General features: G+C 72.8%; 1 protein-coding gene across 1 annotated transcript; it reads left to right on the plus strand.

The window, feature by feature from the left end:
• The first annotated feature begins 1,973 nt into the window (after positions 1 to 1,973).
• On the plus strand, positions 1,974 to 23,707 carry INF2 (inverted formin 2). Its single transcript, XM_054567687.1, has 22 exons — positions 1,974 to 2,071; positions 11,071 to 11,470; positions 12,453 to 12,568; positions 12,639 to 12,798; positions 13,179 to 13,212; positions 13,943 to 14,081; positions 14,515 to 14,656; positions 14,779 to 15,609; positions 15,934 to 16,079; positions 16,165 to 16,226; positions 16,621 to 16,723; positions 16,812 to 16,897; positions 17,349 to 17,449; positions 17,922 to 17,992; positions 18,073 to 18,180; positions 18,386 to 18,456; positions 18,602 to 18,722; positions 18,954 to 19,118; positions 19,195 to 19,297; positions 19,471 to 19,632; positions 20,091 to 20,690; positions 23,475 to 23,707. The coding sequence occupies exons 2-22, from the start codon at positions 11,080 to 11,082 to the stop codon at positions 23,501 to 23,503; spliced, it is 3,741 nt and encodes a 1,246-aa protein (XP_054423662.1). The 5' UTR covers positions 1,974 to 2,071; positions 11,071 to 11,079; the 3' UTR covers positions 23,504 to 23,707.
• The last annotated feature ends 1,364 nt before the right edge of the window (positions 23,708 to 25,071 follow it).

Here is a 25,071-nt window from a genome sequence, read left to right on the forward strand (position 1 = left end):
GGGGCCCTGCCCCCGAGCCCACCCGCCCGGACAGAAGCCGGCCCTGGGGCGCGGGCCTCCCTCCAGCCTCCTTCTCCCCATCCAGCCTGCCCCGGGGCAGGCTCTGGATTCTGCCTGCTCGCCAGGCCCCGGTGCGTGCGAGCCGGGGTCAGGGGCCGGGAGGCCCCACCCAGCTGGACTGTCCTCCCAGCCTCGGCCGGAAGGCCTGCACGACATGCCCCCACTTCCTCCCCTGCATTCTTTAGCCGACTGGATCAACAAGCACACCTACTGACCAGGGCCCGCAGCCAGGCGCCAGCTCAGGACAGAGATGAGTCAGCCTCCCACCCGCACTTCCTGGCGCCGTCAGAATAGGGATCCAGGGGTGCCTGGGGAGGCCTGAAACCCCGCGGGGCCCGGGGGGGGAAGGCGGCGCAACACAGGAAGGCTTCCCTGCCGAGGCCAGGCCCGCTGGGGGCTGGGGTTCAGCAGTGATGCAGGAGCCCGCGGGGCGGGGGGCAGGCGGGGGGCAGGCGGGGGCTGGCGGCCTTCCAGGCCGAGGCCGCCCTGAGCGAGGGCTCCATGCGCTCTGACAACCAGGAGCCTCATCCAGAAGCAGCAGCCCATTCACGCGTCCCGGAGCTGGAGGGCGTCCAGCCGGCGGCAGGCCCCTCCCTGGCCAGCAATCCTGGGCACGCCCGGCACTTGGGGCCGCCACGCAGCGCTGGCCAGTGGCCAGAAGTGGCCCAAGACTTCCGGGCCTGGGAGTAGGCAGTGCCAGGTGTGGTCCCCGTGCATCGCGGGGGCGCCCTGAGCACCAAGGGGGCATGAGGCTGGCCCCAGGGCAGGAACGGAGCAAGGCTGGGAAGCCCCCGGGACTGGGGCTGAAGTGACTGCACCCAGGGCCCTTCGCTGTGCCTGGGCCCCTCCCTCACGGGGGGCATCCGCGCCCACCTGCTTCTTCCCACGCTCCGCAGCCTCAGGCAGGTCTCAGGGGAGCCTAGCCTCAGCCCAACGGCCAGCGCATAGCGACACTTCGGCCGCCTTCGCTCACCTCGCCCCAGTTACAGCCTCCGGAGGCCCCGGTCGTTCTCTTACAGATGGGGAAACTGAGGCTCGGCAGTTCCTGCCCTGGCGGGTGCGGGGTCACACCCCCAGGGTGCTAGAGCCGGGTGTGCAGCGGGCCGGGGGCTCCCCAACAGGCTGGAACTGGACGGAGCCCTTCCTGTGCCCCCGTCTCGCGCGGTGCAGCCCGTCCCCGTGATGGCGGAAGGGACTTCAGCCAGGGCTTCCCAGCCTGCTCAGGGGAGGCCCCACACCGGGCGACGTGCGGGTCGTGGGCAGGGTGGAGGAGGCCAGGAAGAGAGGGGGACAGAGAGCAAGGCCACGGCACTCACGGTGCCGTCTGCCTGCAGCGCCCTGCAGAGTCCTCCTGCCCACAGACCTCGGCAACCCCACCATGGCAGGCAGGCAGGGCTGCTGCGAGGAGGCGGCGCGGGTCGGCCTGGCCGATGCGGATCCTCTCATCCTAGGGGCCTGAGGAAACCTCAGCGGTGGGCACGCGGGGTCCACTGGGCTGAGCAGGGGTCCCCCATCGGGACAGAGGGAGGCTCGCCGCCGCAGGGGGTGGGCCAGGAGAAGGTGTGACGACAAAGCGCAGCAGAGACCCGGAGAGGCGCACAACGAGGCCCGAGGCGGGCGCAGCGCCTCCAGGCGTGTCCCACCCCCGGAGGAGCCCCGCGCGCAGCTGCAAGGGGCGGACTTCGGCCCGAAGCCGTCGGGATATTTATACACGCGGGAGATCCCCTAAAAGAACCCTCACGCGCCGACTGAGGGGGCGGAGCCTTCTCGGCGACCCCTCCCCGGCCCCGCCCTGGCCCCGCCCCGGCCCACGCTCCCGTCGCACGTGGCCCCCAGCGGGTGGGGCGGGGCGGCGCCTTCGCTTCCTCCTGCGCCGCGCCCGCGGAGGAGCCCGCTCCGGAGTCTTTGGGACCCCGCAGTGGGCCGTCTGCCAGTCCGCAGCCCCGGGCCCGCTCCGACCGAGCCCCGGCCGCACCCCACAGCCCGCACCCCCGGCGGCCGCCCCCGCCCGGTGAGTAAGCGCCTCTGGGCCCTCCGAGGGCCGCGGGGAAACTGAGCTTGGGCGAGGGGAGACGCGTGGCGCGGGGGAGCGGGACAGGGCCCGCGATGCCTGCGCCCCGGGGGGCGGAAAGCAGCCGCGCGGCGCCAGGCGGCGGGACCCCGGCTACGGGGGCGCGGGGGCTCCGGGGCGCCCGCCCGGGGCTGCCACCCCGACGCGGACTCGTCGCCCGAATGAGCGCCGCCTGTGGGCGGTGAGGGGTCCAGCGAGGGTCGGCCGGGAGCCCGGCTGGCAATGCGATTTCCCCGCCTGGCGGCTGCCACATCCTCACCGTGAATCAACCCCAATTGGGGAATCAACGTCAACTTCGGGTCTGCCGCCTTCAGGCCCCGCGAGGCGCGCGGGCCTGGGGTCTCGCCTGAGCGGCTGGATGCGCCGGGGGCCCGGGCACCCTCTCGGACGCCTTAGGGGAGCCGGCCGGGCGCTGTTCTCAGCTCCTCCCGGGTGGGGCTGCTGGGCAGGGTGGCTGGCTAGCCCTCCCCAAGTCCCAGTCCTGGACTCCCTTCCTGAGCAGTGACGCCAGGGCGACCAGGTGGGCCTCCACCAGCCCGCAGCTGCTCCCGGGAGCACGGGCAGGGTGTCTGCCTGGCCCCTGAGGCTGTGCGACCCAAGGCCCTAAGCTCCGTGGTGACCAGCTCTCTTGTGACCAGAGCGTTGGCGCCCCCTCCCAACCCACCAGGGCTCAGAGTGGCCAAGACAGCGGTGGCCCTAGCCCACCAAGACCGGGGACACCCCCAGGGGTTGGGCTCCCCCACACCGGGGCTGGGACCGTTCCTTGCAGCCCGCCCCCGCCCCTCCCCCACGGTGGACCTGTCCAGGCACTTGCCAGGGCCTCAGTATCCTCACCTGCACTCTGAAGGGTGGGGACAGGGGCTCAGGCGTGGACTCCTTCCCTGTCACCCTGCCGCGGAGGCAGCAGGGGCTCCGAGCCCACGCCCCCAGCGGCCCCGCGGAGCCAGGCAGGGCCCCGCCCTTTGGGCAGTGGGCACGGCACCCCCGCTGTGTTCAGGTGTAGTCTGAGGCCGCCTCCTGCCCCACCCCCACCAGGCCAGCAGTGGGTGCAGCAGGGCCCCCCCACCGGGACGCCCGCCGCGGACAGGACAGGGGCCGCGCGGGCGGGTGGACCGGGGGCCGAGGCGGCAAGGGACTGCCTTCTGCGACCCCCCCCCGGGCTGCCGCCCCCACTCCCTCCGAGCAGACCGGCCCCCCTTGCCGGAGGCGCTGACAGGCTGTGGGAGCCACGGCCGCCACCTCGCGCGCCGGGACCTGGGAGCTCCTGCCGGAAACAGACGGCCCTCCCCGTCGTCAGGGGCGCTCGTGACCAGGTCGGAAGAATTAGGGGTGCGGGAAGGCCGCGGGGGGCAGGGGCCGCCGAGGGTGAGGGCGCAGTGCAGCCTCCGCGGGACAGGGGCCCGGGTCAGGGTGGGGACTGGGGACGTTCTCGGAGGCGAACGCAAGCCCCTGGCTTCGGGTGGTGCAGGAGGAGGATCGGGGAGACAGCCCCCCAGTCTGAGGGGGGAGGCCGACTCTGCAGCCGGGCCCTGCCCGCCCCGCGCTCCCGCACGTGGCAGGTGTCGGACAGGTGCCGGCGTCGCACCCGGGATGCAGCAGGTTGGGGGGCGCGTCCGCCTGTTTCAGGACAGGGGTGGAGAGCGTCTGGGGGCACAGGCCGGGGCCAGGAGGTGCGGCCAGGCACCTGGGGACCCCGGGTGTCCGAGGCGAACGGGCCGGTTTCGGCCGCTGGGAGAGAGCGGGTGCCTGAGATGGCGAGCCCCCCCGCTACCGGGGGAGCGAGAGCAGCTGGCCGGCCCCGCCAGCCGAGCGCCGGAGAGACCGCAGAGCCGCTGCCCCGGCCGGGCGGGGGCCCACCTTCCGCCAGCGCTTCCCCGGCTGTGATGGCTCCGGGGCTGCCCGGGCCCCTCTGCCGGGTGCACACCCTCCCCACAGGGCCCGTCTCCCACCTGGCTCCGTGGGCAGGGTCCCCGCTGAACGAGGGAGGGAGCGGAGGAGCGAGCGGGTCAGCCGGCCCCGCCTGCCCCCGCGGCCCCCCTCGGGGTTCCCTGGCCAGGCTCAGGGTCGATCGTCACCGGGTTTCACAGACGGGCAGTCGAAGGCCTGGGCGGCTGGATGGTTACACAGCCCCGACTGTGTGCACCGGGCCGGGGGGTGGCATGCGCCACACGGGGCGCCCAGGGGCACTCCCCAGGGCCAGGGTGAGAGCGGGCGTCCCGGCCCCTCGCCACCACGACAGCGCCCAGGGGCCCGCGCGGCAGGAGGGCTGGGGACAGTGGGCCGGGCGTGGGCCGAGCCCACGGGAGAGCAGAGCATGGCGGGCAGCGCCCCTGGAGGCCCGGCCGACCAAGGCCGTTGCCGGGAGGCCGCCTGGACAACCCGCCCGGGGAGGTGGGGGCGGACCCTGCTTCTGATTTTCCCGCTGCTGCCCCGAGGCCTCACATCGAAGCCTGGTGTGGGGGCTAACCTGGGGCCCGGAGGTCAGGCCCCGGAGGGCCAGGCGTCCAGCTCCAGCCACACACGGCCCTGGCGGTGGCACCCTCCCTGCATGGCCCCTGAGCCTGCCCTCGGCCGCGATGGGCAGAGCCCTGGCCCCTCGCTGTGCCCAGCCAGTGCCTCCCAAAACACAGAGGCCCGGAGCCTGGTCTCTGGGTGCACCCTGGCCAGGTGTGTGAGAGGACCTCTGTCTTCCCACCCGTGCTGGGTCCCCGATCCCCTGGGCTGTGTCCCCGTGTGCTGCCTGCCTCCCCCACCACCCACGTCCCTGCCCCAGCTCTGCTCCAGGCACAGCTCGGCACTGCCGCCCGCACACAGCGCAGGGAGGCAGGCAGCTGCTCCTGGCGGTGGCGGGGGGGCCCTCTCCCCACGTGCACGGCGCCCAAGGCCTGAGAAGGGAGCCCTGGGGGCGCCCTGCCAGGCTGCCGCTGCCCCCGCGGGGACGCGGGGCCCGGCCGCGGCGTCGGGGACCAAGGAGCGGCAGCTGCCGCAGGCGGTGGCCAGGCAGCGGGAGGACGGCCAGGACCAGGCCCCCGAGCGGCGGTGGGGAGAGCACGCGCCCATTCCACAGATGAGAACAGAGGGCCTGGACAGCGCCCAGCCCCGGGGGCCGGTGCGGTGCCGCCAGGAATGCTGAAGACCCGGTGCGTCTGGTTGGGCCGCGCTCCCGGCGCCCAGCCCAGCCCCGCAAGGACACAGCAGCGAGGCTGGGGGTGGGGGGTCCGCATTCACACGCTCATCCCCCTCTGAGGGCGGAGCCAGGGCCTGAGGAGCCTGGTCTCACCCAAAACCTGAGCTGTCCCCTGCCCGCGCCCTTGCCTAGACGTGTGCGCACACCAGCCTCCCTGCGGCGCGTCCCTTCTCCCTGGGCGCCGGGTGCTCCCTGGCTGGGACAGGCCCTTCCTGAGGGCCCAGGGAGCGGGGAGGGGGGGGGTGTGCACAGGCCCCCCTGGCAAGCGGCATTTCCGAGCAGCGTCGGGTGTTGAGCGAGGGAGCCCAGGTGGCTGGCCTCCTGCAGCCCGGCAGGTGGAAGGAGGCCCCGGGCGGGGTCCGCCGCCGCCCACGGCGGGGCCCCCGGGGCCCCGGCCCGCGCGCCTTGACCTCGGGTCTGCGCACGTGGCCCCCTCCCGTGTCCAGTGTCGGAACTGATTCGGCCTGGGGGTGGCGCAGGCGGCGGCCCCCGGGGGCTGGTCGTCGGCCCTGCTCTTTGCGCAGCCTAGGAGGCCGAGTCCCGTGGGCGCCCCGAGAAGCCAGGACAGCGGATCCCCGCCAGCGCTTGGCACAGGTGGAAATGAAAGCCAGGCTTCCTGGCGCGGGCGCCTCCACCCTTCCTGTCCCCCGAGCGGCGCTGGGCCCGCCGCTGGGGATGGGCCCCCCGGGCCGTGGCCCCCCATTTCCTCACACGCAGCGTCCAGCTTAGGGCTGCACTGGCAGGACCCCCGCACCAGGCAGCACTGCCCACCCCGTCCAGGCGGCGTTTCCTGTTTGCCTGAGGCCTCAGCCTGTCCCCTCCGTGCCTTCCACCGGCTTCGGGCCCCAGCCCAGGCGGGGGCGGCCACGGTGTGCCTGACAGTACTCTGACCTGCCCCGGCCTGGCCCCCTGACCGGTGCCGACCACCAGCTCTCGGCCCGCCGGCCCAGGCCCCGGCCCCTGTCCCCCCCGGGGCCCCTGCCATTGCTCTGCCCCGGCACCGTGGAGGCCCAGGGGCCGGCCCTGCCCTCGGCTCCCGGGGACGTGAGCTGGGGCGGCCACTCTGGGAGACGCCGTCAGCCCGCTTCGCTCCCTGTCTCTCTCTCTCTCTCCCTAATTATGGCACCGGCCGTATCGCCCTGGTGCCGCCTCTGTTAGTTTTTGGGCGTGTGTCCGGGACGACATGTCACGTCTTGTGTGACCAGGATCCCGCACAGCGTGGTGGCCCAGCTTGATGCCCTGCTTCTCAGCTGTTTTAGTTGGGCACTGTGCCCCGGGGGGAGCCCACGCAGGTGACCCACTCAGGCCGGGAGGCCCCTCGAGGGCTCGTGGCCCGGTGGGGAGAAGAGGCAGGTGCCGGAGGCTCAGAAGGAGCCGAGGTCGAGCGAGGGAGAGAATTGGGGTCACGGCAGCGCGGCCTTGGCCGAGGGGCTGGGGCTGCCCCGGGGGCGGGGGAGCTGCCAGGAGCACCATCCAAGGCTTGCCAGGCAGTGGAAAAATTTGGGTTCTTGGAGGAGCTAAAAATACAGCATGGCAGCCCCTGCCTCCCCTCCCGGAACCCCGCTCCTGCCACCTTCCCCGCCCACCCACCGGGGAAGACAGGCTCCCTCTCTGCACCCGGGAGGGAGCTGCTGGCTCGGGGCCCAGAAGCACCCGGTCCCGGAGCCAAAGCTGGGCGGGCCGCCCCGAAGCCACCTCCGCCCCAGGGAGCCGCCCCCCACAGGTGGGGGCCGCCTGCCCGGGCCCCCACCCCTGCGTCCCTGAGCCCCTCTGCCAGCACAGGCAGCAGCCCAGCCCCAAGGGTGCCGAGCCCTGGCCCCGAGTCTGGGCTCCCCGCCCCGCTCCTCTGCGCAAGGCCGGGTGGGCCTGCGGGCCTCCTGGCAGCAGCGCCCGAGACGCAGCTCCACGCCCGCGGCCAACCTGGGGCGTGGTCTCTCCATCTGCACGGCAGGGCCTGGGGTCTCTGCAGTCTGGGGGGGCCGGCTTTGACCCTGCCCCAGCCACGCACCCTCACGCAGCTTCCTGCGAGTCCGCGCAGCTGCCCGGGCCAGGGGCCAGCATCGCTGTGCCAGCCCGTCCAGGCTCGGGCAGGGAGGCAGGTGGGTGTCCGGGAGGCGGCCAGAAGCCTGTGGGCCGTCGACCCAGTCTCATTTGCAGGCACTCAGCGCACTCACTCGGACAGCCAGGCCAGGGGGCCCCGGCACCTCCAAGGGACACCCTTCCTCCAGGGGTCCCGGTCCGAAGAGGCAGGTGCAGCCCGTCCCCGGGGAAACCCCACGCCGCTGGGAGGAGGCGAGCGGCCCACCAGTGCCAGAACCTCTCCTGCTCGTTGGCAGAGGCCCTGCCCCTCGTTGCCTCCATGCTGGTGGGCAGTGCCCCGCCCAGCAGGTGGACTCGGTGCTGAAGCCTAACCCTGGGAGCTCAGCCCCACGAATGCAAATTCCTGGGCAGGCCCCGCCCCTCGGCTGGGGAGCAGAGGACAGAGGACGCAGGTCACAGGTCACAGGTCGCATGTTGCATTCGAGTGCGTGGGGCCCGCCTGCTGGGAGAGCCCCATCAGGGCAGGCTGCCCACACGCCGCCCTGGCGAGGCTGAGCCTGGGAAGGTCCCCGCGTCCACCCGGCCTGGCACCAGGCCTAGCTGGGAGCCGGCCACAGCCGCGGGCCGCGCCGGAGGGTGGAGGCCAGGCGGCCCAGACTGCGCTGCCGCGGCCGAGAGGGTCCTGGGCGCGCGCTCCAGCCTCCGGCCGTGACTCCGCAGAGGACGCCGTTGCCGCCTCTGAGGTGCACGCGATCCCTTCCTGGGGCGCACGGCCAGGAGGCCCAGGGCGCTGCCCTCACCCCCCCACCCCCCGCCAGGCGCCCGCCACTGCCGCCAGCAGCCCCCTCGCGAGGCCAGAGGCGGGACCTGCACACGGCGGAGGCTGCGGTTGGGGCTCTGCAGCCCGGAGCCGACCCCCAGCCCGGCCTGTGCCGGGGCCTGGGCCCCTCTGGAGAGCGAGGGGAGCTTTGCAATTTTATGACGTGTGTATATGTTGTCGCCGTGTACATATAACACCGTGTACATATAATGTGTACACACACATAACGTGCATGCAGTGTATACACACGTGATGTTACATATGTTCGTAGTTTAAGCTGCACAGAAAAGAGGCACCGTGAAAGGGGTGGGGAGGCTGGGTGGCCCCAGGAAGTGGGGTGTCCCGGGCTTGGGGCGCCTGTTTGGCTTTCCCTGGCGGGTCCTCGGCTGGAAGTGGGGACGAAGGGACGCCAGCAGTGACTGATCCGGCCGGTCGTTTCCCCCGGGGCCGCCCGGGTGGTTCCTGCGGAGGAAGGACCGGCTTCCTGGGCAGGCTGGGGCCAGAGTCCTATCTGTGCGCGTGGGCGGGCCTCCGTCCTTTCTGTTCCCAGTGTCATCCCGGAAACCAGCGGGAACCCTTCTAGGGAGGCCGGCTTGGCCCCAGGCCTGACTGCTGGGCCTCGGGGTGGCAGGAAAGCGGCCCCCGCTGAGCCTGCGGGACGACCCGTCCCCAGGGGACCAGGCCAGCGGGGCGCTGTGCACGCGGTGCCTGGCGGGGCCTGGCCAGCATGGGACCCTCGTGGACGGATGGCATTGCTCACCTCCACCCCACAGACCAAAGGGCCCCGTAAACAGGGTCTTTCTGGGAACTGAGCCGATGGCCCCGGGGACAGGGCACAGGGCAGGGCTGGCAGGGCAGGCTGTCCCTGAGGCGGGACTTTCCCGCATCCGGGGTCCCCCGGGGCTCTCGGCCCGGCAGGACGCTTGGGACACCGGAGGCCTGGCCTGGGAGCGTTCTCGCTCGGTCCACTCAGCCTGAGCCGGACAGACAGGGACTCCGGCCAACGGGGGCAGGGAGGGGAGGGGAGGCGCCAGGCCCCTCCCTCGGCAGCAACACCCGGGGGGGCCGCAGTGTGTGCGAGGCCGGTCGCTGGGCTCGTCCCGGTGCTGGGAGCGCGGGCTGCCCGGGAGAGACCGGCGGCGGCCGGGAGCTCGGCCGGTGGCGGCAATGAGCAGCCAGGAGAGCAGGAGGAGCGGCCAGGGGCCGGGCCTGGAGTGGGGGGGCAGGGGCAGCCGGAAGGTCTTGCGCATCTGGGTGAGTGGACGGTGCAGGGCCGAGCGGGCGGGCCCGGGGGGGCGGGTGAGCCCGGGGCCACGCGCGGAGGGCGCTCGGGGGTCTCCGCTGGCCGGGCCCAGTGCGGACCGAGGCTCCGGCCCCACGGGAGGGGTGGTGAGTGCCCGACTGCCGCCTCCCCCATGCTGCCTGCAGGGGGCACCCCCACACACTGCCTGTCGGGATGCCCCCAGCAGACTCACGTCAGAGGCCAGGTGAGGAAGCTGAGGCTCGGGCAGGGCAGCGATGTGTTGTGGGTTGCACACGCGGGTCAGCGGAGCCTCTTGTCCCTTCGCCAGGCTGCCTCCCAGGAGGACCCCAGGGGGCTCAGGAGGGCGGTTGGCCAGGCGGGGGGACGAGGGGCTGGCCACCTGGCGTGGACCCACAGCAGACAGGAGGGACGGCTGAAATGCCAGTGTCCTCAAGCTGTTCTCTGTGTCCCGCAGGCCCCGGGGGTGAGGGGCTGCAGGGTCACCGAGACCCTCCCTGAGGCAGGGCGCTGGGGCCTCCAGGAGGGGCCCGGCTCCTGGGCCCCCTCCCCGCCCCCACCTCTGCCTCCCGTGCGACCTCAGGTGGCCCCTGGAGTCTCCCCGTCCCCAGGGCCCAGTCTCACCAGCTCTGCCATTTCCAACTCTGGGCCGTGGGCACAGGACGAGGCGTCCCTGGGTGCTGCCTCCACTTCCTCTCCTGTAGAGCAGGGTGGGCGCAGCCTGCCCTGGGGGGGTGGGACACGGAGGGTCGGGTGGGCCGTGCCGAGGCCAGGCCCTGGGCGTGCGGCGAGGGGCGAGGGGCGTCACTGCTGTGCCTTGTCCCTCGGGTCCCCTCCCCGCAGCTCCACACCGCCCTTCTCAGATGCTAAATATAAGCGCTGGCCGTGCCAGGACAGCCTGAGCCACCCTTGACCCTCGGGGCCAGTCCCCAGGGGCTGTGGCTGGGGACAGCGTCACCGCGCAGAGCCCCAAAGAGAGGGGCTTTGGGGGTGTGGCGATGACACAGAGGCACGTGTTGGGGGTACGTCCTGAGGGGTCGCGCCTGCTGCAGCAGAACCGAGGTCGACCTCCACGCGCCGAGGGCCTGGGGGCACCCGGTTCTCCGCCTGCACCCAGGGGGTCCTCCGAGGCCACGGAAGCCGGGCCTGGCAGGGCCGCTTCCCCGCGGAGCCCTGGCCTTGCCCTGAATTGGGTGGGCGTTGGACTTGACGCTCGGGTCAGCCCCCGCCCCCACGCCGCACCCGTGCGCTGCGGGCAGCCTGGACGTGCCCGGGGTCCGGGATCACCCCACCCGCCCGCCGTGCCCTTGCGACCATCCTCTGGGCCGGGGGAGTGCCCTGCGGCTGAGGTGGGTGTGTCCCAGACACAGCGTTTCTGTTGCTTTGTCTCCCCCGGGTCAAGGGTGTTGCTCAAGTGTGGCTTCTGGGGTTGTGAGGCAGACAGCAGGCGTAGGGCGGTGCCGCTGCGTCCTCGGTCGCTATGGTGATGCAGCGAGGGATGGGCGCAGGGACCCAGCTCTGTGCTTCGGGGCGTCCTGGGAGGCGCTGTGAACCCATTCGGCAGGCGGGGATCCCGGGAGGGCCCTGCCCCAACTGTGCCCGGCTGACCCCGCCTCCCTCTGGCCCCGCAGCTCGGCAAGATGTCGGTGAAGGAGGGTGCGCAGCGCAAGTGGGTTGCGCTGAAAGAGAAGCTGGGGCCGCAGGACTCGGACCCCACAGAGGCCAACCTGGAGAACGCGGACCCCGAGCTCTGCATCCGGCTGCTGCAGATGCCCTCGGTGGTCAACTACTCCGGCCTGCGCAAGCGGCTGGAGAGCAGCGACGGCGGCTGGATGGTGCAGTTCCTGGAGCAGAGCGGCCTGGACCTGCTGCTCGAGGCGCTGGCCCGCCTGTCGGGCCGCGGCGTGGCCCGCATCGCCGACGCCCTGCTGCAGCTCACCTGCGTCAGCTGCGTGCGCGCTGTGATGAACTCGCAGCAGGGCATGGAGTACATCCTCAGCAACCAGGCCTACGTGCGCCAGCTCTCCCGGGGTGAGCGCACGCGGCGCCTGACGTGGGGGGCCATGGGCTGGCCGGCCCGAGCCACGTGGCTCAAGGCTCTTGGCCGCCGCAGGAGGTGGTGGGCGCTCCGGCTGCACAGGAGGCGGCAGCCCAGCCGGGCAGGCAGGGAGGGCTTCCTGGAGGAGGCACTGGTTTCCTATTTGCCCTGAGTCTGCGAACCCCCAGTCGCCTTGGAGTCCTGGTCCCTCCACCAGCCGTACCTCACTGTCGCCTCTGTCTGGTGACTTTGCCCCAGTCCGCCCAGCCCTTTGCTGGTCCAGGCTCCGCCTGCTCCTGGTCTCAGGCCTCCAGACCCTGCTGCCCCCTGCTCCTGCCACCTGGGGCTTCTCGAGCTGTGGCCACTCCGCGTTGCGTGCATGCGGAGCTCTTCTCGCCCTTCACGTTCTGCTCTCTGTCACCTCCTCAAGAAGGCCTCCCCAGGCAGCCCCAGGGTCTGCCCTCAGCCCTCGGGGAGACGCCTGAGGGCCCTGGGTGGGTGGAGGCCACGGGGGTCCCTTGCCCCGCAGGCCGGGGGGTGCTGCGCCCCAGCCGTGCCTGCGGCCCCCATGCTTGGGGCTCCTGGCGCGGCCAGTGAGCTGGCAGTCACCCCGTTGCCATCTGACCCAGTCCGGGCCTGACCGTAGAGTCCTCGTGACTCGCTCTCAGCAGGGCTGGTCCAGGGATCCCCCCGACACGTCCCCGGCTCGAGAGGGGGGGAGGCGGGCAGTGATTGGTGCTGCGTTGGGAGACGTCCCGGGCTCGGCCCAGGGGTTTGTGCTGGCGGGGCCTCTCGGACCTCAGGGTCAGCCCTGGTTGCGAGGTCAGCGCCTGTGGTCCGGGAGGCAGCTGCAACCCGGGAGCCCTGGTGTGAGCGTGGAGTTCTGGGCGGAGGCAGGCACAGGTGGGGAAGGGCTGAGCTGGAGGCCCGGCCCGGACTCCTGGGCCCGCTGAGCCGCCCCCCGGCCCCCGGCAGCTCTGGACACGTCCAATGTGATGGTCAAGAAGCAGGTGTTCGAGCTGCTGGCCGCCCTGTGCATCTACTCGCCTGAAGGCCACGCCTTGGCCCTGGACGCCCTCGACCATTACAAGGTGAGCAGCGCGGAGGGGGCGGGGCCGGGGCGGGGCCTCCGGGGCGCGCTGAGCCCTGCTGCCCCCGCAGACAGTGTGCGGCCAGCAGTACCGCTTCAGCCTCCTCATGACGGAGCTGGCCCACAGCGACAATGTGCCCTACGTCGTCACCCTGCTCAGCGTGGTCAACGCCATCATCCTGGGCCCCGAGGACCTGCGCGCCCGCACGCAGCTGCGCAGCGAGTTCGTCGGTCAGTCGGGCCTGCGCCGCGCCCCCGACCGCCCCCTGCGCCCCGAGGAAGCCCCTGCCCCAGCCCTGGAAGCCTCCCGCCCCCGCCCGCGTCCTTCCGTGGACGGGCTTTTGGGACCCGGACGTTAGTCCTGGAGGCGCTCGGTGCAAGGCAGGGTCCTGCCCCCCGACTCAGCACCTCCAGTTGTGACAGCAAGCGTTAGACGGGCACCATGGTCCATCCAGCGAGACGTGCCCCTCTGAGCGACGCGTCCCTGGTGTCCCGCGGGAAGGGCAGATCCTCTGTCTCCATGGGCTGGGTGTTGGGAGTGAGCCTGGGGAAGACGTCAGAAGGCGCCGGGACTGGAGGCCCCGCCGACTCCGTCTCCCCCCCCCCCCCAGGGCTGCAGCTGCTGGATGTCCTGACTCGGCTCCGGTGAGTCCCCACCCGCTGCTCCTGGGACCTGGCCGCCCGCCTTGGGTCCCAGCTGGAGGCCCGCCCCGCCCTCCTGGGAAGGCTGCTCTGCAGGACCCCCCACGGGGGCGGGGGCTCGGCCGCCGGCCCTCACATCGAGGCTGCCAGGCACGGCACAGGGCGCGGGTACCCCGGGTCGCAGGCCGACGACGTGGTGGGGGCGCAGGCGTGTCCCAAATATCGCACGGGACGCCCTCCCGCGAAAACGCTCACGTGGATCTGAACTTCAGCTGTAAGCGGGCATGTGGGAGCCCACAGAGCTGAGGGCCCCTCGAGGCCTCATCAGGACCACTCTCTGGGGCGTCGGCCTGGGGAGGAGGGTCCTCAGGAGGAAGAGGCGAGGCTGGTGCACCTGGTGCTGAACGGGCCTCCCACAAAAGTCTTTTGGGGGCTGAGAGGGCCCGCCCTGCAGCTGCGGGTGCGGCTCTTTGGCCAGGCTGAGATGACTGGCAGGTCCCAGACCAAATGACGCCCCGCCCCTCCAGGGTGACCCCCGTGCCCCTCGGGTGTGGGCTGGGTGCCCCTTCCCACCCCCCACCCTGTGAGCCTCTGCTCCCGAACCTCAGCTGCCCCTTGGCCACGGTGGCCTCGAGCCGGCCGCAGGCCCTGTGCAGGGGAGTCCGTGCGTCTGTCCAGGGTAGGGGGAGGCTGGTGGGAGCTGCGGCTCAGCCGCCCTGCCCTCCTGCCGCAGGGACCTGGAGGACGCAGACCTGCTGATCCAGCTGGAGGCCTTCGAGGAGGCGCGGGCGGAGGACGAGGAGGAGCTGCGGCAAGCCTGCGGCGTCGACATGAACAGCCACCAGGAGGTCTTCGCCTCCCTCTTCCACAAGGTGGGCCTGGTCTGGAGCCCGTGCCAGGAGCGGCCAGCGGTCAGGGCTGCGGAGGGGAGGCGCCAGGGCCGCCCGAGGGGCGGGGCCGTGCTGGGCCCGGCAGGCTGGCCAGCCTCGGGCGCACGGAGGGGACTTCAGAACCAGCGGGAGGCCGGGGGGCTGCGCTCCAGTCCAGCGCTGGGACTGCCGCCCTTCGCTGAAACCTGGGGCTCTCGGACCAGGGCGGGTGTCCCTGGGGCCTCCAGGAAGGCTTTTGGGTGTCGTATGCGGACGGGGTGCCGCGGAACACCCCGCAGCGCCCAGGGCGGCCCCCAGCCCAGCGAGCGGTCGGCCGCAGGGCCCCGGGGGCTGCGGGGGGCACCTCTGGCTGACAGGTTGGTGGCCGTCGGCGCCCCGGAGGGAGTGGCCGCTGACCGCGCCCCGCCCCGCCTAGGTCAGCCGCTCCCCGGTGTCCGCGCAGCTGCTGTCCATGCTGCAGGGCCTCCTGCACCTCGAGCCCGGCCTCCGCTCCAGCCAGCTGCTCTGGGAGGCCCTGGAGAGCCTGGTGCACCGGGCCGTGCTCCTGGCCAGTGGCGGTGAGGGCCCTGCACGCCCGGCGGCCGCCCTGGGGCCTCGACCGTGGGGGGATGGGGGTGCCTCTCTGCCCCTGCCTGCCCGCCCCCGTGGCCTCGGCCCTGATCCCCGCCGCCCCCCGCAGCCCAGGAGTGCACCCTGGAGGAGGTGGTCCAGCGGCTCCTGTCCATGAAGGGGCGGCCCCACCCAAGCGCCCCGGACAAGGCCCACAAAGGCGTCCAGGCCAACCTAGGCCAGAGTCAGGGTGGCGGTGCCCCCCAAAACACAGGCGCCCCGGAGGTGGGTGCGGAGGGCCAAGGGCCGGTGGCCACCCCCACCACCGCACCTGCCGTCAGTGACCGGAGTCCCAGCAGTGAGACCCCTCCACAGCCGACTGCCCTGGAGCAGCCAGCACCTGCCCTCCCTGGCTCCGCGGCTGCACCCCCGCCCCCCCCCCCACTGCCAGGCCCAGGGGCCTCGATGCCCCCGCCCCCACCCCCGCCCCCCCTGCCAGGCCCAGGGGCCTCCATCCCCCCGCCCCCGCCCCCTCCCCCCCTGCCAGGCCCAGGGGCCTCCGTCCCCCCGCCCCCGCCCCCTCCCCCCCTGCCAGGCCCAGGGGCCTCCGCCCCCCCGCCCCCGCCCCCCCTGCCAGGCCCGGGGGCCTCGATGCCCCCGCCCCCGCCCCCCCTGCCAGGCCCGGGGACCTCGTTCCCTGTGCTCCCTCCACCGCCCCCATTGCCTGGCCCTGGTGGGACTCTGCCCCCGGCTCCTCCGCCGCCCCCAGGCCCGGGGTGCTCACCCACATCCCTGCCAAGCTCCTCGAGCCCTCCTGCACTGGGTGGTGAGGAGATCATTGTGGCCCAAGTGGACCACGGCCTGGGCTCCGCCTGGGTCCCCAGCCACCGGCTGGTGGCCCCCCCCACGCTGCGCATGAAGAAGCTGAACTGGCAGAAACTGCCGTCCCATGTGGCCCAAGGTGAGGATCCCCATCCCCGCTCTGGGGGCCGGCCGGGCCCTGCAGGGGAGAGTGGCAGCTGCCACCCCAGCATGTGCCCTGTACTTGGCCCCCCGGGCCGGGCAGAGTCTGCCCCTGCCCTGGACTGCGCCCCTGTGGGGTCAGAGGCGAGGGACATACACGGGTCAAAGGTCCCCTGTGAGGACCCTTTCCTCCCATACACCCCAGAGGCCGGTGTGTGTCCGATGCCCAGACCTCTGCGTGCTCGCCACCCTGGGGGCCAGGCGGGCGGCAGCCTGGGGGGCGCGTGGCCGGGCTAGCATGCCTGACACGCCCGCCCCACAGAGCACAGCTCCATGTGGGCCTCGCTGAGCAGCCCGGAGGCCGAGGTGGTGGAGCCCGACTTCTCCAGCATCGAGCGGCTCTTCTCCTTCCCGGCGGCCAAGCCCAGGGAGCCGGCAGCGGCCCCAGCCCGCAAGGAGCCCAAGGAGGTGGGGCCTGGGCCTGGGCTCCGGGGCCGCCCCCCTCCCCCGTGCGGCCCTCCAGGGACCCGCTGACGGGCGGAGTGTTTTCCAGATCACGTTTCTGGACTCCAAGAAGAGCCTGAACCTCAACATCTTTCTGAAGCAGTTCAAGTGGTGAGTCTCACGGCCCAGCCTCCCCTGCTGTTCCTCTTGGGCTTGGAAGCGCCCTCTGCAGGCCTCCCTGGGAAGCGCACATCCCGTCTTGGGCCAGACCGTCCCTGGGGGGGCCGGGCGATGCCCCGCGCGCCCACTGCCAGGGAGGCAGACCCGGAGAGCAGCTGGGACGCCCCATGGCCACGGACGGGCGATCGCCGGGCCGGCGTGAGGCTGGCCCTGCTCCCCAGGCTCCCGGTCTCCCTGCAGGTGTCTCCCGCTGGGTGCTGCCGAGCCACCCGCCTGCGCCCTGGGCGGTCCCCCAGGGGAGGCCGAGGGTGCTCTGGCCTATGGGGTGCAAGCTCTTCAGCCCAGCCCCCCACCCCACCCCTGCCTGCCCTCACACCCCCTGCAGCTCCAACGAGGAGGTCACCGCGATGATCCGTGCGGGGGACACCAGCAGGTTCGACGTGGAGGTGCTCAAGCAGCTCCTCAAGCTCCTGCCCGAGAAGCACGAGGTTGGGACAGGAGCTGACAGCCGGGCTGGGGGCGGGGAGCGGCTCTCACTGGAGGTGGGGGTCCCACCGGCGGGCCTCCTTTCCGCAGATCGAAAACCTGCGTTCATTCACGGAGGACCGAGCCAAGCTGGCCAGCGCCGACCAGTTCTACCTGCTCCTGCTGGGTGTCCCCTGGTGAGCTCCCGGCGGCCGGGGGCGGGGCCCAGCACGGGGGGGCGGGGCCCAGCACGAGGGGCGGGGTGGTGAGGGCGGGGCCCAGCACGGCAGCGGGGCGGGGCATGCGGATTGGCCCAGCTCCATGCCCGCCCCACTCACACCCCCCCGCCCCGTGGGTCAGCAGCGTGGGAGGGGACGGTGGACAGGGCCCTGTCGCTTCCCTGAGAGACCCCAGCCCGGGACCCCGCCGTCCTGAGAGGGAGGATCCCCCCTGGAGCAGCGACTGGGTCTCCTGGGCAAAGCCAGTGGCGGGGCGGGGGCCCCTTCGCAGCCCCCACCCATCCTGCCGACGGTGCCTCTGGGGCCAGCCCGCGGGTGTGGTGTGGAGCAGGCCGGGCTCCGTGCCCACGCGCCCTGGGGCCTCGGCCGCCTCGCGGGCCGGCCCTGACAGCCTGCTCTGCCGCCCCAGCTACCAGCTGCGGGTCGAGTGCATGCTGCAGTGCGAGCACACGGCCGTCGTGCTGGACATGGCCCGGCCCAAGGCCCAGCTGGCACTGGCCGCCTGCGAGGGTGAGTGGGGCCCGGGGGGCCGCACGGGGGTGGGGGCGCCCGCCCGCCTCGGGACCGTCCCCGAGAACACCCGGGGCGCCGGCCTCCGTCGCCTCCCGGGCCCCCGCCGGCTCTGAGGCAGACACCGCACACACGTGTGTGCCAGTACATGCAGGTCCCCGCAGGTGCATGCTCAGGCGTGTGCATGCAGGTGCACGCACGCAGGCACACCAGAGGTGTGTACATGCATGTGCACTGCCCTCCCTGAGCGAGGAGCCGTGGCTGGAGCGTGGATGGTCTGGGCCGCCAAGGGGCCGCTCCTTGTGCCGGGGGGGACACAGCAGGGGACGTCCGCGCCCACCCTGCCACGGGCCGGGCGGCAGCCCCTCCTGAAGCCCCAGGGGACGGCGAGCTGGGGACCCACAGGGAAGCCATGGGCCGCCCGCCCGCCCGGCCCGCCTGCCCGCCCCGCCCTGAGCCAGCCCTCCCGCAGGCCTGCTCTCCAGCCGCCGGCTGCCGGTCTTCTGCCAGCTGATCCTGAGAATCGGGAACTTCCTCAACTACGTGAGTGGCTGCACCGCCCCCGCCACGCCCCCCCGCCCCCCAAAGCCAGGAGACTCACTCCCGTCCCTTGTCCCTCCCAGGGCAGCCACACAGGGAATGCTGACGGCTTCAAGATCGGCACGCTGCTGAAGCTCACGGAGACCAAGTCCCAGCAGAGCCGTGTGACCCTGCTGCACCACGTGCTGGAGGTGCGGCCGGCGGGCAGGGGCGCCTGGTGCCTCTGCCCTGTGTCCCCAGGCCCCGCGAGGGCCTGCCCACACCCAACTCCGCCCCGGCCCCCGCGGGAGCCCCCATGCAAGCCCCCGCCTCCCCTGCCCCTGCCTCCAGCTTCCGCCCAGGCCAAGGGGGCGGAGGGGGGTACCCAGCAGGCTCCCCGGGCACGTGCCGTTGCAGGAGGTGGAGAAGAGCCACCCAGATCTCCTGCAGCTGCCCCAGGACCTGGAGCAGCCCTCCCGGGCGGCAGGGTAGGTGCCTCCTGCCCCTGCAGCTGGCCCAGGGCCCCGCGGGCTTCTGGCCTCATCCGTGCGCGTGCGCAGGGTGATGGCCCCCGCGGTCCCCCGTCCAGCAAGGCAGGACCCCAGCTGTCGCTGACCGCGCCCGGCCTTGCAGGATCAACCTCGAGCTCATCCACGCGGAGGTCAGCGGCAGCCTGAAGCGGCTGCTGGACGTGGAGCGCAAGGTGGCAGCCTCGGCCCCGGAGGTGCAGGAGCAGTACACTGAGCGCCTGCAGGCGAGTGCGCGGTCTCCGGGTGGCCGGCGAGCCTGGGGTGGAGGGGCGGGCGCGGGCCTCCCTGGTCCTCGGGCCACGGCACCCAGAGCCCGGGGCCTGCACGGGGGCCACTGCCCACAGACCCGTGCGGCGGCCGACCCCCTCCCACGGCCTGGGCTGTCTCCCCGTGGCAGCCCCCGGGGGTGCCGCTCTGGCCCCCGGGGCAGTGACCCGACCGTGCCCTGCCCCCAGGCCAGCATCGAGGCCTGCCGGGCGCTGGAGGAGGTGTTCCAGGCTGTGGAGCAGAAGAGGCTGGAGCTGGCCCACTACCTGTGCGAGGACGCCCAGCAGCTGTCCCTGGAGGACACGTTCAGCACCATGAGGGCCTTCCGGGACCTCTTCACCCGCGCCCTGAAGGTGGGCTGGGTGCAGGGCTGGGCAGGTGGGGCGGGCGCCCAAGGGCTGGGGTCACCGGCTGCCCGTCCACCCGCAGGAGAACAAGGACCGGCAGGAGCAGGCAGCCAAGGCCGAGAGGCGGAAGCGGCAGCTGGCGGAGGAGGAGGCTCGGAGGCCGCGGGGCGAGGATGGGAAGCCTGGTGAGGCCCGGGGTGGGGGACGGGGGTGCCGGGGGTTCCGCCTGAGCTGCCGCCACGGCCCACCCTCCCCAGTCCGGCAGGGCTGCCCCCTGCTGTGGGTCCTCTCTCCAGGCCACTGGGTGGGCTCGGGGGACCCCGTGAACCCCATCCCTGAGGGTCCTGGGGCTTCCCAGTCAGGAAGGGAGACAGGAAGCAGGAGGAGCCGTGTGTCATCGACGCCCTGCTGGCCGACATCAGGAAGGGCTTCCGGCTGCGGAAGACGGCCCGCGGCCGAGGGGACGCGGAGGGGGGCGGCCGGGCGGCCGCCGCGGAGCCCCGGAGGGACAAGGCGCCTGGTGAGGCCACCGCCCGCCCCGTCACGGCTCTTTGCCCAGCCCCCTCCCCCAGCCATCTTTCCGGCCCAGCGCCCCCCTTTCCTCCGGGGAGCCCTTGCTGATCTCCAGGGACCGTCCCCTGCTGCCCCGAGACGGGACAGCCACGAGCGGGGCTAGAGCGGCCGCTTGCCCCGAGAGTGCTGCCGCGCCTCGGCCGGTCACAGACACCGTCTGGCCCCTGGGGTGGAGGTGAGGGGGGGCCAGAGGGCCCCCTGACAGGGGCCCCGGGGCTCCGATTCCCGGGGCGGTGAGGCAGGGCCTGCCTGGGGGGCCCAGGCGTGGAGGCCGCCGGGGGAGGCTTCGGGGCGGGGGGTGTCCGGGTGGCAGCCGAGGGGGGTCCCTGCTCGGGCATATCTTGAGCAGGTGCAACAGAAAGGCTCCAGGCGCCCTACCCCCACCCACACGCGCTCTGTCCACAGTGGCCTCCGCGGACCCCGCAGGAGGCCCCGTGCGAGGCACCAGCTGCCCTGCCTCCGGACCTGGTCTGGACGTGGCAGCAGCCAGGGAGCCCCAGGACTGGGACCTCGCGGATGCCACCGTCCCCGGCCCACAGCCCCTGGGGGACCGGCCGGAGGAGGTTGGCCCAGGGCCCCAGGAGAGGCGATCTTCCTGGTACGTCGATGCCTGTGACTTCCTGTCCACGGAGGACGCTCAGGCCCTGAAGCCCCTCCAGTTTTCCATGGAGAAGCCTCCTGGGGCCCTGGGTCCGAGCCAGGACGCTGAGGCCCCCGCAGCCCCCCGGGACGTCAGCCGGGCCGAAGCTGACAGCACAGGAGACGAGCCAGGGGACATGGCTGCCCAGGGCCGCGGAGCCGGCCTTCCCGCCGCAGGCCCCGACGGGGACGGGGACAAGGAGGACACGGCCCCAGATTCCGCACTGGACACGTCCCTGGACAGGTCCTTCTCCGAGGATTCGGTGACCGACTCCTCGGGGTCCGGCACCCTCCCCCGGGCCCAGGGCCGGGCCTCAAAGGGAGCGGGCAGGCGGAGGAAGACGCGCTCGTCCCGGGTCCAGGAAGGTAACGCAGGGCCCCTCCCGCCACTCACCCCCCAGGCAGGACCTGGGTGAGCGGGGCAGAGCGCGCTCGGGGCCGGGCCGCGGGGCCAAGCCCGTCGTGCTGACCGGGGCCCTGGGCCCCCCCTGCAGCCAGCAGTGCCCCACCCCCCGGGAGCGGGTGGCGATTCCCTGGGTGCTGCCAGCCCCGTGGGAGCGGAGGGGCAGGGCTGGGGGCCACCGCCGTGACCCACCGCTCCGGCCCCCACCGTCCACTCGGGAGGATGCCCTGCCACGGGCCTGGGCGCGCTGCGCCTTGGTCTGCATCCACGCAGCCCGCTCGGTGTCCAGGGCACCTGGGGGCTGTGAGTCGTTGAGCACGTTTCTTTTATTTGAAAGCAGAGGTCGCCCCCGACTCTGACGATAGTAAAACAAAAAGGTTCTGTGTGATCCAGTAAGGTAGGTCCGCGGCCTGGCGCTCTGCACTAACCGCGGTGGCGGTGGCGGCGGCCCCCCGGCCCCCCCGGACACTAACCCGGCGCCCCGCAGCCCTCCCGTGCCGCTTGGGGTGGGGCCCACCTGGCCCCACCGTCCGCCCTCGTCCCTCCCCGCCCCCCTCCCGGCCCCCGCTCTGGGAGGGCAGGAGCCGTGCTTAGCTGGTGTCGCCTCCGCTGTGGCAGGCGCGACCTCGGGGCTGCCTGCTGGCCTGGGTGCCCTGAGGGACCAAGGTGCCAGGGCCTGGGGAGGAGTAGTTGGCCCCTGGGCCTGGCAGGACAGGCCGAGGTGGCCCTGTCCCTAATCGGGGGCTTTCAGACCCCGTGCCCTGGGGCCCCCAGATGCCACCTTTACTCTGGGTCTGTCTGCCGGGCGCACCCCAGGCGTCCTCTGGCCCTGGTGCTGGCCACTCATATTCGCGGGGGGATGGGCACAGGGGCGGTCCCAGGGACAGGCGCCGCCAGGGACGAGCAGGCCACACCCCCGAGTGGGGTCTGCAAGAGCCTCCCGGGACCCCCGCCTGGGGGCAGGACAGGCGGGGTCTTTGATGTGGCTGGAGAGGCTCACGGATGGACGCCAGCGCGCACACAGGCTGGGTCCCTCCCGCGACCCAGCCTGTGTTGAATCGGGGGCTCCCTGTGCCGGGAACCCCTGCCCCCGGCCCGATCGGGAGAATGGGGTCATCTGCTCCCCACGCACCTCCGGCCACGCCCAGGTGGGCCCGGGGCCCAGCCTCAGCACCAGAGCCTGTGCTGTGGCCAGGCCAGGGGCGCAGGGCCCAGGGGAGGCCTGGCAGGCCCCGGGGAAGGGTGAGCGCCCCTCTCCCGGCAGCCTGTGCTCTCGGCCGCGCTTTCCTGGCGGCGGGGTGGGTCTGGCCCCTTTGAGCTCCGCCCTGGGCCACGCCTGAGCCCCTCCCACAGCGGCGCTCGCTGTGCCGGCTTTGGCGGCAGGAGGGGCCGGCCCTTGTGGCCTGTGGCTGTGGCACTGGCCGTTGGTGAAGGGCCAGTGTGCCAGTGCGGGTCTGTGCCCCTGCTGGCACCGCGGGCCCCGCCTGCGGGCTCGAGGGTTCGGGGCGCCCCCCCAGCCCCCACCCCGCCCTGGGCCCAGGGCGGGGTGGGGGTGGGGTGGGGTGCCTCTTCCTTGTCACCCAGCTTTTTATTTGGAAAAACTTCAGCCTGACAGGCAAGTTGCAAGGAGAGGGAAATGAACACCACTTGCCCTTGACTTTGGAACAACGAGAACTTGCCACACGTAGCAGAATTGTTTGTGTGTGGTGCCCTGTCCCCCACCTTCACGGAGCGACGTCAGGGACCTCTGTGCCGCCCGCCGCTGGCCCCGGAGGTTTCCCCAAAGCCCGAGGCCGCTGTCCCCGGCAGCTGGGCGGCCAACCCTGCAGCCCGGTGTCCTGGTCACTTTCGCAGTGGTCGATTCGATCAGCAGCCTCTGTCGTGCTGACACTGAGATTCTAGAAGACGCCCTCTCAGAGGGCAGGGTTTCGGCGCTCGTGACACATGTCCCGCCTGGGGCGGGCGTGGGCAGCGGCCCTGCAGCCAGCCCAGGGGCGTTTCGCTGGCCGGGACACAGCCTGTGGGCGGTGCCGCCGACACCCGCTCGGCCTGCAGACACCGGCCCCTGCTCTGCGCTCCTCCCACACTTCGCCTGACCCGTCCGGGGCGTCCACGGTGCATCCACGGTGACGCTCCCTGGCCCCAGGGCGCTCCCCGCCCCTGCGCCCGCTGCCTCCCGGCCCCGCCCTGTGGGGCCCGTGCAGACATGCTCAGTCGGCGAGTTCTCACCGTCTCTTTCTGCCGCTCTGGCCCTGTCTCCTGAGCGGCAGATCTCAGACCAGAGGCTGCCCGCCCCCCAGGGACAGCACCCAGCACCGGGGCGGCCTTGGGGCGCAGCCGCGGGGGGAGCGGGGGTCAAGGGCGCTGGATGGGCCCCGGCGCCCTCAGGCTCCAGCTGGAGAAAGACTGGGCAGGAAGGGTCTGGCAGGACGGCCAGTGCGGAGGCAGCTGTTAGAGCCGCAGAGAGAGGAGGTGACAGCGGGGCCCATGAGCAGAGGCAGGGTGCAGCCTGGGGCTGAGATGCAGGAGAGATGAGGGACCCCCTCCCCCGCCTCCAGTGAGACGGGTGGGCAGGCGCCAGCACCGTCCGCCGGGGGGCCTTGCTGCCCGGGAAAGGGCCTGGGTCAGAGCGGACCCGGGCACACGGCCCAGCCCCGGACAGTGAGGGCCTGGGGACCCAGACGCGGGCTCCCTGGCACTGCCCCCAGCAGGGCCGCTCCTAACTGTCCCTTCCTGTCCCCCCACAGGCCTCAGGCCCAAGCCCAAAGCCAAGTGACAGAGCTCGCACGACGGCTGTTCCGCAGCAGCGGGCCCTGGACGGCTGCGGAGAGAGGAGGGCCCCGGCCCGGGCTGTGGCCGGGCGCCAGGAAGCCTAGACTCGGTGCCTTACCCAGCCAGGGAGGCGGGCGTCCGGAGCCGCCGGGGGCGTCGGGCCAGATCCCACACGCCCCGCCAGCCCGCGGACCCTCGGCGCCGCCCGCCCGCTGCCCGCCCTCCTGCCTGCTCTTCGCAGCCGATGCCGCCCCTGTGTGGCACAGTGCCCGCCCGCCCGCGGGGCGTCCGCTGGCTGCCTCCCCATCTTCTCTTAGCTCGCACCCCCTTTCCGGTGACCTGGCCCCCACATAGACGACCCCTTATGGGCCCTGCTCCAGAAGCCACGGGAGCCAGGTGGAGCCGGAGCCCCCGCCGCCCCTTACTGGGTTCCGGTTCCCGCGGCCCGGCTCTGCCCCCAACCTGCTCTGCTGGGCTGGAACAGAGTGATTTTAACAAGAACGTGATTGTGTGTCTGCTGTTCTGTGGCGGCCTTGGTTGGGGTTCTGTGGGTGGGAGAACCCCGGGGCCTCGGGTAGAGGCCGGCGGGCGGGCAGGCGTGAGCTTGGGCGGACGGGGCCCTCTGCTCCACAGGGTCACGGGGGCCGCGTGGAGTTGCGCCGCGTGGGGCCCCCCCACCGTGCATCCAGCCCCGAGGGTGAGGAGGCGTTGGCCCTGGCCGCCATACCGGCCTGCCCCCCTGCAGCCAGGGCCTGGCCCCCTGTCCACAGAGCTGCCCCCGTTGCTGCCCCCAGGGCGGGCTGTCCCCTCCGGGCTGAGAGGAGGCTGAGGGGACCAGAATGGCCCAGCCGAGGGGCTGCCTCCGCTCCTGACCGCCCCGCCCCGGGAGGGCAGCCCGCCTGTGCCCGGACACAGCCCAGTGATGGGCTTGCCACTGGCTGTGTGGGGTGAGGGCCGTGGGCGGGCAGGGCGGGCGCCTGAGCCTCGTGACAGCCGAGATGGCGTGCGTGGACGGCTGGACCGGCGGGTGGGGGAGGGAGAGGGGACCTCCGATAGGGACGGAGCCGCCCTGGGGGCGCAGCGCCTGTACTTGAGCTCCCCGGTCCTAAGTGATGTCAGCAGGCGCACACAGGAAGTTCTCGCCCTGGCCCAGGGTGCAGATGCTTCGTCACCTGCAAGAACGCCCCTCGCCCCGGCCACCGCCGTCCCCAACGCCCTTCCCAGCCCTGTCCCTGTGTCTGCCTTCTGTGGACACTTGGCCTCGGGAGCCCTCTGGCGTCTTGCATTCTGCGTGTTTCTGAGACCCCCCCCGCCCCCGTTGGTGGGGTCAGCACGCCGGTGCTCTGCGTGGCCGCTGTGCCTGCCCGCCCCTGACCCGGCCTCTGAGCGGACGGGGGCTCGTTTTCTTGGGGGTCCAAGCAGGGAACGGCCGGGTCAGGGGCTGTTGTGCGTCACCCCTGACCGAGCTGACCCCCAGGCGGCCGCCCCATGTCTCATTCCCACCCTGCGCTGTCCCGAGCTCCAGGGCAAGGGGCCTGGGTCCCGGTCCCCGCATGTCCCCCGTGAGGTGAG

Source organism: Pteronotus mesoamericanus, unplaced genomic scaffold (genome assembly GCF_021234165.1).
Source record: "Pteronotus mesoamericanus isolate MK-2021 breed Mesoamerican mustached bat unplaced genomic scaffold, CSHL_Meso_final contig_192, whole genome shotgun sequence".
Lineage (NCBI taxonomy): Eukaryota > Metazoa > Chordata > Mammalia > Chiroptera > Mormoopidae > Pteronotus > Pteronotus mesoamericanus.

Excerpts from the sequence above, each read along its gene's own strand:
- INF2 (XM_054567687.1), top strand. The coding sequence starts at position 11,080 with ATGTCGGTGAAGGAGGGTGCGCAGCGCAAGTGGGTTGCGCTGAAAGAG. Across the intron at positions 11,471-12,452 it reads CGTGCGCCAGCTCTCCCGGG|CTCTGGACACGTCCAATGTG; the intron begins GTGAGCGCACGC and ends GGCCCCCGGCAG. Across the intron at positions 16,080-16,164 it reads CCCGCAAGGAGCCCAAGGAG|ATCACGTTTCTGGACTCCAA; the intron begins GTGGGGCCTGGG and ends AGTGTTTTCCAG.